This window comes from Lepidochelys kempii, chromosome 5, assembly GCF_965140285.1.
Source record: "Lepidochelys kempii isolate rLepKem1 chromosome 5, rLepKem1.hap1, whole genome shotgun sequence".
Classification (NCBI taxonomy): Eukaryota; Metazoa; Chordata; order Testudines; family Cheloniidae; genus Lepidochelys; species Lepidochelys kempii.
The window spans coordinates 111,468,959-111,482,475 of NC_136384.1; the positions used below are offsets into that span (position 1 = coordinate 111,468,959).

The 13,517-nt window shown below is 44.6% G+C and overlaps 1 protein-coding gene across 1 annotated transcript; it reads right to left on the minus strand.

Moving 5' to 3' along the window:
- Positions 1-1,921: 1,921 nt before the first annotated feature.
- On the minus strand, positions 1,922-4,121 carry LOC140912107 (myb/SANT-like DNA-binding domain-containing protein 7). The gene is made up of 2 exons (XM_073346270.2): positions 3,202-4,121; positions 1,922-2,614 (listed from the first exon to the last, which is right to left on the minus strand). Exons 1-2 carry the CDS (start codon positions 3,782-3,784, stop codon positions 2,529-2,531), a joined length of 669 nt encoding a protein of 222 aa, XP_073202371.1. The 5' UTR covers positions 3,785-4,121; the 3' UTR covers positions 1,922-2,528.
- Between the last annotated feature and the right edge of the window lie 9,396 nt (positions 4,122-13,517).

Genomic DNA, 13,517 nt, shown 5'->3' on the forward strand with positions numbered 1-13,517 from the left:
GTCGCGGGTGGTTCTGGGTACATATCGTCAGGACCCCGTTCCCACCCTCCCTCCCCCCGTGAAAGCAAGGGCAGACAATCATTTCGCGCCTTTTTTGTCTGCTGCCAGCCAAAGATGTAAAGGATAGATGGAGTGGGTCAGAACAAGAAATAGACCAGATTTGTTTTGTACTCATTTTCCTCCTCCCCTGTCTAGATCACACTGCAGTCAGTCACAGAGAAGGCGCAGCGAGGTTAATCTAGCCATGTATCAATCAGAGGCCAGGCTAACCTCCTTGTTCCAATAACAACGATAACTTTGGTGCACCATTTCTTATTGGAACCCTCCGTGCAGTCCTGCCTGAAATACTCCTTGATGTACAGGCACACCCTTTGTTGATTTTAGCTCCCTGAAGCCAACCCTGTAAGCCGTGTCGTCAGTCGCCCCTCCCTCCGTCAGAGCAACGGCAGACAATCGTTCCGCGCCTTTTTTCTGTGCGGACGCCATACCAAGGCAAGCATGGAGGCCGCTGAGCTCATTTTGGCAATTAGGAGCACATCAACCACCACACGCATTATCCAGCAGTATATGCAGCACCAGAACATGGCAACGCGATACCGGGCGAGGAGGCGACGTCAGCGCGGTCCCGTGAGTGATCAGGACATGGACACAGATTTCTCTGAAAGCATGGGCCCTGCCAATGCATGCATCATGGTGCTAATGGGGCAGGTTCATGCTGTGGAATGCCGATTCTGGGCTCGGGAAACAAGCACAGACTGGTGGGACCGCATAGTGTTGCAGGTCTGGGACGATTCCCAGTGGCTGAGAAACTTTTGCATGCGTAAGGGCACTTTCATGGAACTTTGTGACTTGCTTTCCCCTGCCCTGAAGCGCATGAATACCAGGATGAGAGCAGCCCTCACAGTTGAGAAGCGAGTGGCGATAGCCCTGTGGAAGCTTGCAACGCCAGACAGCTACCGGTCAGTTGGGAATCAATTTGGAGTGGGCAAATCTACTGTGGGGGCTGCTGTGATGCAAGTAGCCCACGCAATCAAAGATCTGCTGATATCAAGGGTAGTGACCCTGGGAAATGTGCAGGTCATAGTGGATGGCTTTGCTGCAATGGGATTCCCTAACTGTGGTGGGGCTATAGACGGAACCCATATCCCTATCTTGGCACCAGAGCACCAAGCCGGCGAGTACATAAACCGCAAGGGGTACTTTTCGATAGTGCTGCAAGCTCTGTTGGATCACAAGGGACGTTTCACCAACATCAACGTGGGATGGCCGGGAAAGGTGCATGATGCTCGCATCTTCAGGAACTCTGGTCTGTTTCAAAAGCTGCAGGAAGGGACTTTCTTCCCAGACCAGAAAATAACTGTTGGGGACGTTGAAATGCCTATAGTTATCCTTGGGGACCCAGCCTACCCCTTAATCCCATGGCTCATGAAGCCGTACACAGGCAGCCTGGACAGTAGTCAGGAGCTGTTCAACTACAGGCTGAGCAAGTGCAGAATGGTGGTAGAATGTGCATTTGGACGTTTAAAGGCGCGCTGGCGCAGTTTACTGACTCGCTTAGACCTCAGCGAAACCAATATTCCCACTGTTATTACTGCTTGCTGTGTGCTCCACAATATCTGTGAGAGTAAGGGGGAGACGTTTATGGTGGGGTGGGAGGCTGAGGCAAATCGCCTAGCTGCTGGTTACGCGCAGCCAGACACCAGGGCGGTTAGAAGAGCTCAGGAGGGCGCGGTACGCATCAGAGAAGCTTTGAAAACCAGTTTCATGACTGGCCAGGCTACGGTGTGAAAGTTCTGTTTGTTTTTCCTTGATGAAACCCCCCGCCCCTTGGTTCACTCTACTTCCCTGTAAGCTAACCACCCTCCCCTCCTCCCTTTAATCACCACTTGCAGAGGCAATAAAGTCATTGCTGCTTCACAGTCATGCATTCGTTATTCATTCATCACACAAATAGGGAGATGACTACCAAGGTATCCCAGGAGGGGTGGTGGAGGAGGGAAGGAAAATGCCACACAGCACTTTAAGCACAGCACTTTAAAAGTTTACAACTTTAAAATTTATTGAATGACAGCCTTCTTTTTTTTGGGCAATCCTCTGTTGTGGAGTGGCTGGTTGGCTGGAGGCCCCCCCACCGCGTTCTTGGGCGTCTGGGTGTGGAGGCTATGGAACTTGGGGAGGAGGGCGGTTGGTTACAGAGGGGCAGCAGTGGCAGTCTGTGCTCCAGCTGCCTTTGCTGCAGCTCAACCATACACTGGAGCATTCTGGTTTGGTCCTGCAGCAGCCTCAGCATTGAATCCTGCCTCCTCTCATCACGCTGCCGCCACATTTGAGCTTCAGCCCTCTCTTCAGCCCGCCACTTACTCTCTTCAGCCCGCCACTTACTCTCTTCAGCCCGCCACTTACTCTCTTCAGCCCTCCACCTCTCCTCCCGGTCATTTTGTGCTTTCCTGCACTCTGACATTATTTGCCTCCACGCATTCGTCTGTGCTCTGTCAGTGTGGGAGGACAGCATGAGCTCGGAGAACATTTCATCGCGAGTGCGTTTTTTTTTTCTTTCTAAGCTTCACTAGCCTCTGGGAAGGAGAAGATCCTGTGATCATTGAAACACATGCAGCTGGTGGAGAAAAAAAAAGGGACAGCGGTATTTAAAAAGACACATTTTATAAAACAGTCGCTACACTCTTTCAGGGTAGACCTTGCTGTTAACATTACATACATAGCACATGTGCTTTCGTTACAAGGTCGCATTTTGCCTCCTCCCACCGCGTGACTACCCCCTCAACCTTCCCCCGTCCCTGTGGCTAACAGCGGGGAACATTTCTGTTCAGCCACAGGCAAACAGCCCAGCAGGAATGGGCTATACTGAGTGTCCCTGAAGAAAAGCACCCTATTTCAACCAGGTGACCATGAATTATATCTCACTCTCCTGAGGATAACACAGAGAGAGAAAGAACGGATTTTGGTTGAATGCCAGCAAACATACACTGCAATGCTTTGTTCTACAGTGATTCCCGAGTATGTGTTACTGGCCTGGAGTGATAAAGTGTCCTACCATGAAGGACGAAATAAGGCTGCCCTCCCCAGAAACCTTTTGCAAAGGCTTTAGGACTACATCTAGGAGAACCGCAAATGCCAGGGCAAAGTAATCCTTTCACATGCTTGCTTTTAAACCATGTATAGCATTTTAAAAGGTACACTCACCAGAGGTCCCTTCTCCGCCTGCTGGGTCCAGGAGGCAGCCTTGGGTGGGTTCGGGGGGTACTGGCTCCAGGTCTAGGGTGAGAAACAGTTCCTGGCTGTCGGGAAAACCGGTTTCTCCGCTTGCTTGCTGTGAGCTATCTACAACCTCCTCCTCCTCCTCATCTTCTTCGTCCCCAAAACCTGCTTCCGTATTGCCTCCATCTCCATTGAAGGAGTCAAACAACATGGCTGGGGTAGTGGTGGCTGAACCCCCTAAAATGGCATGCAGCTCATCATAGAAGCGGCATGTTTGGGGCTCTGACCCAGAGCGGCTGTTCGCCTCTCTGGTTTTCTGGTAGGCTTGCCTCAGCTCCTTCAGTTTCACGCGGCACTGCTTCGGGTCCCTGTTATGGCCTCTGTCCTTCATGCCCTGGGAGATTTTCACAAAGGTTTTGGCATTTCGAAAACTGGAACGGAGTTCTGATAGCACGGATTCCTCTCCCCAAACAGCGATCAGATCCTGTACCTCCCGTTCGGTCCATGCTGGAGCTCTTTTGCGATTCTGGGACTCCATCATGGTCACCTGTGCTGATGAGCTCTGCATGGTCACCTGCAGCTTGCCACGCTGGCCAAACAGGAAATGAGATTCAAAAGTTCGCGGTTCTTTTCCTGTCTACCTGGCCAGTGCATCTGAGTTGAGAGTGCTGTCCAGAGCGGTCAGAATGGAGCACTCTGGGATAGCTCCCGGAGGCCAATACCATCAAATTGTGTCCACAGTACCCCAAATTCGAGCTGGGAACGTCGATTTAAGCGCTAATCCACTTGTCAGGGGTGGAGTAAGGAAATCGATTTTAAGAGCCCTTTAAGTCGAAATAAAGGGCTTCACTGTGTGGACGGGTGCAGGTTTAAATCGATTTAACGTTGCTAAATTCGACCTAAAGTCCTAGTGTAGACCAGGGCTTAGGTGCCCTGGAAAGTTGTACCCTAGGTCATAAATTCCTTGCTGTATTAAACAAGTAATTATCAGTACTCCTTCAGCAAATTGGATTAATAGATGCCAAACATTCAAAGTGGGACAGTGCAGCAAAACTCTACATTAATTCTCGTTCTGCAGTTTATTAGGGTGCAGGAGACGGTGGTATGTTTGTTACAGAATCAGAACAATTGTAAGTTTCATAGGCCTTAATGCTACCATCACATGCACTGAGTGGATCTGCTGAAAATGGCAAAGCTTGAGGACTAAGTTGTTTATGCTGGGGGAAGTATCTCTTTGGGTAATAAGAGTAATGGGTGGTCATCACTTTTGAAAACAGGTCACTTAGGCCTATATTTTTGAAAACTTTGGCCTTAGAATTAAAGTGAGTTTCCCCTCCATAGTAGTGCACTATATATGAAACCTATATATGTAACTGTGGCTCACAGTAACAATGTGTTTTTGGAAATAAAAAGCATAATTAGTGGGAGTGAGTGAATGGAGGAGAGCCAGGAATGCCTTACTTTGACGCTGGCTAGTTATATGGCCTTTTAACTTACTATTTACAAGCCAATTAACTATGATGTGCCTGTGTTACTCACCATGCACAAGTTGGGGACTCAGCCAGGACACCACACTATTGTAGATGAACCCTGTAGTAGGAAGAGAACCTGAGACATAATTCCTTGTATCAGAGGCCTGGCATAAGGCAGGACCTGCTCATAGAATTTGGCAAGAACAGGGCTGATATTGCAGAAATACACATTCCTAAGAAGTGCTAGTCACAGAGTGCTCACACAAATACATCCCGAAATAAATAGTACCAGAACATCTCAATATTAAGGATGGTACAAAAACATTCCCCTAGGAGAATAGGAACACACTGACCCCTCCTAAAAGATAAGGTCAGGGTGACAGTATGTAATAGAGATGTTTTGATCTAACCAACATGTGCAAGATGATGCGTGATAACTAGGGACATCGGGGAGCAGTAGCTAACTATGTCAGAGAGGCAGTACTAACTCGTTTGTATCAGAGTACAAAGATGTATCTCAGAGGGAGTGCCTTTGTCCAGCCAAGTGGGGGAATGGAAAGTCCCGCCATTGTCCCGCTGCATCAATTGTCACGGGAATACCTGCCTAGGTATCCTCATAGAGTCTTCCAGGCACTATTACTGTGCTTTGTCAACAATAAACCTGGCCTGGCGCCTTTGTATCTTAATGGATCTTGTGGTCATTGGGTGGTTCACTCGAGTTCTGTTGTGCTGTCGGTCTGCGCAGAGCTGGAGCAGCAGACAGGGAGAACACACACGCAGTCAAACATCTAACTAAAGACCCAAACTTTATTTCCAGCAACCGGGCTTGAGTGGCACTATTTCTATTTCTGGCACTTCAGGTACACTTCTGGGGGTGCAGTCTCCTTGTCTGGCCCCCTCATTGGGATGAGGAACCCTGTGGTCCAGCTGCCCTAGGCCTCAAGGTCAGTGCTGAAACCTCACACCACTCCCAGTCTCTCCAGTAGCTTATGCACGTTCCCCAGAGCTCCACTCTCATGGACAGTTTAACTCTCCAGAGAACATGTGACAGAAAGCAAGGAACACACAAACTTTGCAAAGGAACTTCTAAAACATTCACTTGATTCATAGATATCATAGAAGAGATACAGATCCAAGCAAAATAACAAAAACCTGAATGCAGCCCCTCTCTCCAGTGTTTTCAGTCCTGGGAGCCTTTGAGTTTTGAACTGTAGTGTTTGAGGAGGTCTGGTCCATCCTACCCGCATTCATCCTGTTCTGACAATGGTCTCTCTGCCATCTTGTTAGAGAACCTGACTCTTTTAAAAGATGGGTTTGACACCTCTTTCTGTTTCTTGTTTCATTCTTCTGGCCCTTGAACGGGGATGCTGGCAGAGGATTATTAAAAGTTAATTGCTCAGCCTGTCATCCCCTTTCCCCCAATACTATCTGGCTAAGGTTAATCAGTTGTTGATGACTCTTGTTATGACCCTTTTTCAGGTTCACAAACATGTCTGCTAACTATAAAATGGAACCTTTAATCTACACTGAAGGTTATAGTCCTAAAAAGAGTTCATAAAATCAAATGGAATCCATAAGTTTACAGAGACAGGTTTCCAGAACTGTCACAGCTATTATCTCATTTAAAAATACTTCAGATTGACGTAACAGTGTGAAGATGGTAACCTGCAAAGGAAACCTAAACAGGGCTCATGCCTCTGTCTGCTTCATGATTTATAAAGGGGCTTTCCCCGCTTGTATTTCACATCAGAAATTCAGGTGTCATACCTCCATCATTTTTGTAACTTTTTTAATGAGACTTTCAACCTCATTTAATTGTGGACACCAGAACTGGACTATAATCCAGTGATGTTCTCACCAGTGCTATCAACTGTGAGTTTCCAACATACCTACCTAAAACTTCCAGGAAGTCCTCTATCAAGGAGAAGTAGATTTGACATTCCTATTGTTTACCACTGTGCGTGTGTGGGGGAGAGAGGAAAAATACAGATGTCTCCTCCCACAGCCCTTTGTCAGCAGTTTACAAGTAGGAATAATAGGGGGTGGGCAGTGTATGTATGTATATAGATAAAACCAAGTCTGGGTCTTCGTCTCAGTGTCTCTTCCTTGGACTAAAACTCATGGCATAATCTGTAAAACAGAACCTAAGAGGAGGGGGAGGCAGCTAATAAATCCATAATCCTCACAATGGGAAAATAATTCATTTAAAATAAACAATGCCAAATCTCAGCAGTTGCTGATGCAAACAAACCTTGTGGTAACAAAACCAAAAACACATTTTTAGATATGCCATCTGAAGCTCAATAAAACCTCAAGGAATTATGTTATAAGACATATAATCCACCACTGAAATGAATACATTATTTGAATAAAGTAGTTTAAATTAATTTAAGTTCTCTGTATCTGACCATGCAGTTTGGCTTGTCAGTCGCTAGCTGGCGCACGCAGATATGAAGGGCTCTGTGGCAGTGCATTTCTTGGCTTGAGTGCTGCCGTTGTGTGTAAATAAAATGGCAGATCTTATATTTTGCAGACAGTGTACCCCAAAGGCTACAAAATCCTTTATTCAGACTGATTGTATAGTTTAAAAAATTTAATTGCCAAATTCTGCCTATAGACACCATGTGGAACTTCCATTAGAATCCAGGGGAGTTAAATGCACATATTTGTGGGCTGATTTTGGCCTCAAGAGCTTAGTTCAGCTCAGTTGTGTATGTATTTTACATACATAGGGTACTATTTAAAATATCTTTTAATTGTGGTATTATATAAACTCATTATGTTTGCATAGTAAATATAGAAAATGGTTCAAGTCAATATTGTGGTCTGGTATTCATTGGTGCTCACTGTGTACAGTAAATACTTTGATGGCTCCATTTAGGTAATAGTGAACCATAATATAAATTTATGTTAACATCGTGGTTTCATTACCTCCTGATAGTGAACTCTGTCTAGCATTTGGGTCTCAACAGACAGGATTATGGCCATCCTCCTGAACGAATGGGGATCATTCGCTATCAGAGCTCAGAGCTCTTTGTGCCTTTGTTAGAAATACATAAACTAAAAAGGTCCTAACTGCATTGTGTGATGCAAATATCAAGTGATGGAACATTTTGATGATAGACTTTCCACTGTGTCCGAGCAGAATCTGGGGGCTGCAGTGAGCCAGTGATGGCTCCCGAATAGTGCACCACCCCTCCTTAGTGTAAGTTCATGCAGCTCAAGAGGAGATCTGTAAGTGACCTTATTCCAGTGCAAGGTAGACATAGTGGAGCTCTGCTACATCTCCCTCCCCACCACACATGCCTTGCCTTGCCTCCATACGCCAGGTGGCTACACCACTTTCACCAGCTTTACACCAGTTGATAGTTCCCCTTATCCAAAGGGAATTCTCAGCTGGCTGCACAGAGTGGGCTGGAGAATGTGGCCTCAGAGACTGATCTTCCCAGCAGATGCTATTGCTTATTCTGGATGCTGTTGCCACCACTGCCCTTCCCAGTGCTGCTTTAGTTTCTAGTTTTCATGATGCTGTATAACTAAGATGATACAGGTGAGATAGTATGCTGTGCCACGGTCAGCTGCAGCAGTGATGATTACGGGGAAGACAAGGGTGCCTGCCTCCGTCCCTTTTTTGGAAATTGTAGGGAACTTGTGAAGGGGGAGAGGCTGGGGTTCATGCATTTTTAACACATTCTGTTGGGGCTTTTAGGTACAGCACGGAGTGAAGGGCAGTGTGGCGCCAACCTGCCCACATAAAGCATTCACATTACACCTCCGGATTGTCTGGTCCTTACATAATGCTCTTGTGCACTACCCACAAGGTCTGGTCACAATCTGGGCCAAGGATTGAGCTAGCTATTTGTATGGCCCGGCTCACAGAAGTCTGAGTCCCTCACAAATACCCATATTAAGTAAGGAGATAGTCTCCTGATTTTAGTGACAGGGATCTCAGGCACAGGGAGAGCAAGTCAATTGCTCACAGTCAGACTACAACCGAGAATGGTGTTGAATGTAGATCTGTTGAGTCCCAACCACGTGCTTTAACTACAATACCATCCCTATTCTTCTTAACAGGATCACGAGGATCCTGGCTTGTAACCCACTTCACCTTTTGCTGCATATAGGCTCATGGGGTCTAGGATGTTAGTGTCCTGCTCTAAATATAAGTAGATCTCTCCATCTGCTGAACTCTTCCATTCACCCTGACCGGCTTTACTTATCTTCACTGCACAAGAGAGAGATTTTGAATAACTGAAAGTATTTGGGGGAATTACAATTTTGGATTGACCTTTAGTTTAGTCATTCAGAGCCTGAATTATATTTAAAGGCTACTTTTTATTTTGTTTCAGAGTAGCAGCCGTATCCGTCTGTATCCGCAAAAAGAAAAGGAGTACTTGTGGCACCTTAGAGACTGACAAATCTATATGAGCATAAGCTTTCGTGAGCTACAGCTCACTTCATCGGATGCACTCTTCTGGCTCTGTCAATCTGTTTCTTCACTTCAGCAGGTGGGTATTGTAGTTGTAAGAACACTTAATAGAGATCTTGTAGGTGTTTGTCTCTGTCTGAGGGGTTGGAGCAAATGCGGTTGTATCGTAGAGCTTGGCTGTGGACAATGGATCGTGTGGTGTGGTCTGTGCAGGTACCCATAGCAGTGTCCCCATGGCCCCACAGTATGCCAACATTTTTATGGCTGACTTAGAACAACGCTTCCTCAGCTCTCGTCCCCTAATGCCCCTACTCTGCTTGCGCTACACTGATGACATCATCATCTGGACCCATGGAAAAGAAGCCCTTGAGGAATTCCACCATGATTTCTACAATTTCCATCCCACCATCAACCTCAGCCTGGACCAGTCCACACAAGAGATCCACTTCCTGGACACTACGGTGCTAATAAGCGATGGTCACATAAACACCACCCTATACCGGAAAACTACTGACTGCTATTCCTACCTACATGCCTCCAGCTTTCATCCAGACCACACAATACAACCGCATTTGCTCCAACCCCTCAGACAGAGACAAACACCTACAAGATCTCTATCAAGCATTCTTACAACTACAATAAGAAGTGCTGAAGTGAAGAAACAGATTGACAGAGCCAGGAGAGTACCCAGAAGTCACCTACTACAGGACAGGTCCAACAAAGAAAATAACAGAACGCCACAAGCCATCACCTTCAGCCCCCAACTAAAACCTCTCCAACGCATCATCAAAGATCTACAACCTATCCTGAAGGACGACCCATCACTCTTACAGATCTTGGGAGACAGGCCAGTCCTTGCTTATAGACAGCCCCCCAACCTGGAGCAAATACTCACCAGCAACCACACAACAGAACCACTAACCCAGGAACCTATCCTTGCAACAAAGCCCCTTGCCACCTGTGTCCACATATCTATTCAGGGGACACTATCAAAGGGCCTAATCACATCAGCCACAATATCAGAGGCTCGTTCACCTGCACATCTACCAATGTGTTATATGCCATCATGTGCCAGCAATGCTCCTCTGCCATGTACATTGGTCAAACTGGACAGTCTGTACATAAAAGAATAAATGGACACAAATCAGACGTCAAGAATTATAACATTCAAAAACCAGTTGGAGAACACTTCAATCTCTCTGGTCACTCGATTACAGACCTAAAAGTGGCAATACTTCAACAAAAAAACTTCAAAAACAGACTCCAACGAGAGACTGCTGAATTGGAATTAATTTGCAAACTGGATACAATTACCTTAGGCTTGAATAGAGACTGGGAGTGGATGGGTCATTACACAAAGTAAAACTATTTCCATGTTTATCCCCCCCTCCTCCACTGTTCCTCAGATGTTCTTGTCAACTGCTGGAAGTGGCCCACCTAGATTATCACTACAAAAGGTTCCCCCCGCCCCCACTCTCTTGCTAGTAATAGCTCACCTTAAGTGATCACTCTGGTTACAGTGTGTATGGTAACACCCATTGTTTCATGTTCTCTGTGCATATAAATCTCCCCCCTGTATTTTCCACTGAATGCATCTGATGAAGTGAGCTGTAGCTCATGAAAGCTCATGCTGAAACAAATTTGTTAGTCTCTAAGGTGCCACAAGTCCTCCTTTTCTTTTTATTTTGTGTTGGCTATTTTGGGGGCTGAAAGTGGAAGAAAGCAGCAGGAGTCAGACTTTACTCCTAATGAAGTCAATGACAAAACTCCTGTTGACTTCAGAGAGCAGGCTCAAACCTTGACGTGGACACAGTCATTAGATTTGCCTTATCAAAAGCTTTGCTGCCACTCTAACAAAACACTTCTTCCCATCCCTCCCTCCAGTTCTCATATTGTCTCCTGTAACCACAATCATTTGCATAACGAAAAATTATACCTCTTTTTCTTTAAAGGCACTTTCATGTTTGGGAGGTTGCTTTAGCCAGCTTATTTACATTTCATTGGAATTTAATGAAAGATTTTGCATAAAACATATATCCAAATTGTGAAACCCTTGCTCATGTTAAGTAGTAACTAACTTTGATTCTCATTGATTTTTTTCAGCAGGACTGCTCTCAATAAGGTACTACTCAGACTGTATAAAGCTGTTAGAACCTAGGTTTATGTAAGGTTCCTGTTAAATTGAACAAAGAAATAATAATTAAAAAAAGCTCAGAGAATCAACAATATAACCCACAGAGTGAAATTTGCGAAAGTTATTTATTTTAACTAATTTGGCGACTTTTGCAACATCTTCCAGTTTTGCCATGAATTCTTTGCAATGTGAAAAGGAGAAACTTTGCTCACCATTATTGGAACCGTCCTGCAGTCATGAATCTTCTATTTCCTCAAACTGAGATTAAAAATTTTGCTTCCAGCCTCCAATTCTTGTCTAATCTCGAATGTATGGTGCCAAATTCAGCAAACAGAATACTTCAAGTGCATCAAAAACTGAATTAGTCTCATCATGATCACAGACTCAGAAGTCAGTGTATGAGTGAATCATTTTGAAATGGAAATGCTTATGAAGAATCATCTGAGTATATCTTTTTACTGCTGGATATTGTCCTGAGTCCTGCCCCATTTGGCTGGCTCATGAGTAAATAAAGCTTTGTCCTGCTCACTCATTAATCTGCACTGAATAGTCCTTCCACATCGGAGAACTTTTCTCCTCGAAAAGCATGATCCAAATTCTTAAGTGTTCATATAATGTGTGATACTGTGTGAGTCTGGGATTTGTGTGGACACAACCCTGACTGACTTATGCCATGTGTATGGAACAATTTTGTGTATGCAAAGATACATATGCACTGTTAAAAAGTCGAGCCTCTCTGTGTTTCAGTAATCTTGGCATCCCTTTGTGTCCCCTTGTCAAACTTCATTGGCCAGGCACTAAGAGTTGAATGTCTACATGGAAACTCTTTCCCACTTCTCTCGTGTTTAGTAAGGTGTCAGATTTATAGGGATGCTGCACAAATGAACTACTTCTTGTGTTTCTGCACAATGAGACATTGCACAAGTAATGAGTCACAATAGCCTAATATACAGGACCACCGACAATTATTAGTATTTCCTGCAAGTTTTAATTGAAAATTTTCATCAGCTTTTGCAGGAAGTGCAGCTAACTGGGCAGTTTCCTCACAATTTTCTCAACCATAGATATTTCATTGGTATGTTCTGAATTTTTGAAGATGGGAACCAGTTGATTCATATGTGAATTAAGCAATATTGGGATCATATCACTGCTCATTAAACAATTCAATCTATATCTCGTCTTCTGTTTGGATGCTACTGCTTTATATTAGCTCAGCCATCCCCTTGTTCTAATGTGCACCTGGACTTGGGTAACCTGTGAATCTTCAGTTCAATTTAGGGAAGCTAACATTTACTTGGTATTGCAATATACTGATATCGCTGTGCCTTAGTGCAATACCTTTGAAACTGACCCACTGAAATGGAGAGCACAGTTTAATTTTACATTCTCTATTTGAGTGTCAAATGGTTAAGGAAATAAAAATAGTTTCCCTATCCCTGTTGTTTCATGCCTTGTATACCAAAAAACTGAATTATATCACTTGAATACATGTTTAGTTGATAGGGTTTTCCACCTTCTATATCTTAAAGTATTTCTTATTCCTTCTGCTTTACGTGATCTTCCTCAGCTTTTCTCCACATATGCAGTGTTGGAAAAATCCATACGTTTATTGTGCTTTTCTCCGCTCTGTTTTTTTGTGGTTTCAACTGTGACTAGTATTTCTTATTGATATTTTTATACCTTTTAGCCTACAGTAAACAACTGACACGCTGGCCCAGATTTCATAATCCAACAATAGATGCACTGTCAGTGTTCAGTTAGTGTGAGTAAGTGCCAAGTGAATAATACTGTCGGAGCGATTACAGCTGTTAAACTTTGCAGTAACTTGGCCTTTGGATTTAACCCTCTCACTTTGCCTGGAGCCACAAATAAACTTGGGAGGACTTCCCAGGTCAAAAGAGAACGCAGACAAACTCCCCGCTGTGGAGATAGTATGTACAATGTTTGTACTGCAGGAGGATTGGTGGTGCTTATTTTGAACAATCTGGTTGCCACGATACTTGTAAAGTATTCCTTACATCAGCAGCTAGAGCTGGCATTGTGGTATGTGGCATGAATTTATACAGCTTAGCTTGATAGCTCCCATCAAACTCACTGGCCAGAGTCCCACATACTTAAGTGCAGGATTGGGTCCTGTGGGAATAGTCGCTTGAGGAAAAAATCACTTCCAATATTTGTGATAACTAGGTAAATCAGAGAAGAAATCCACAGAGGCTGATTTTTACATAGTATTTAATCCTCAAGCCTGTGTATGAATACTGCTGTA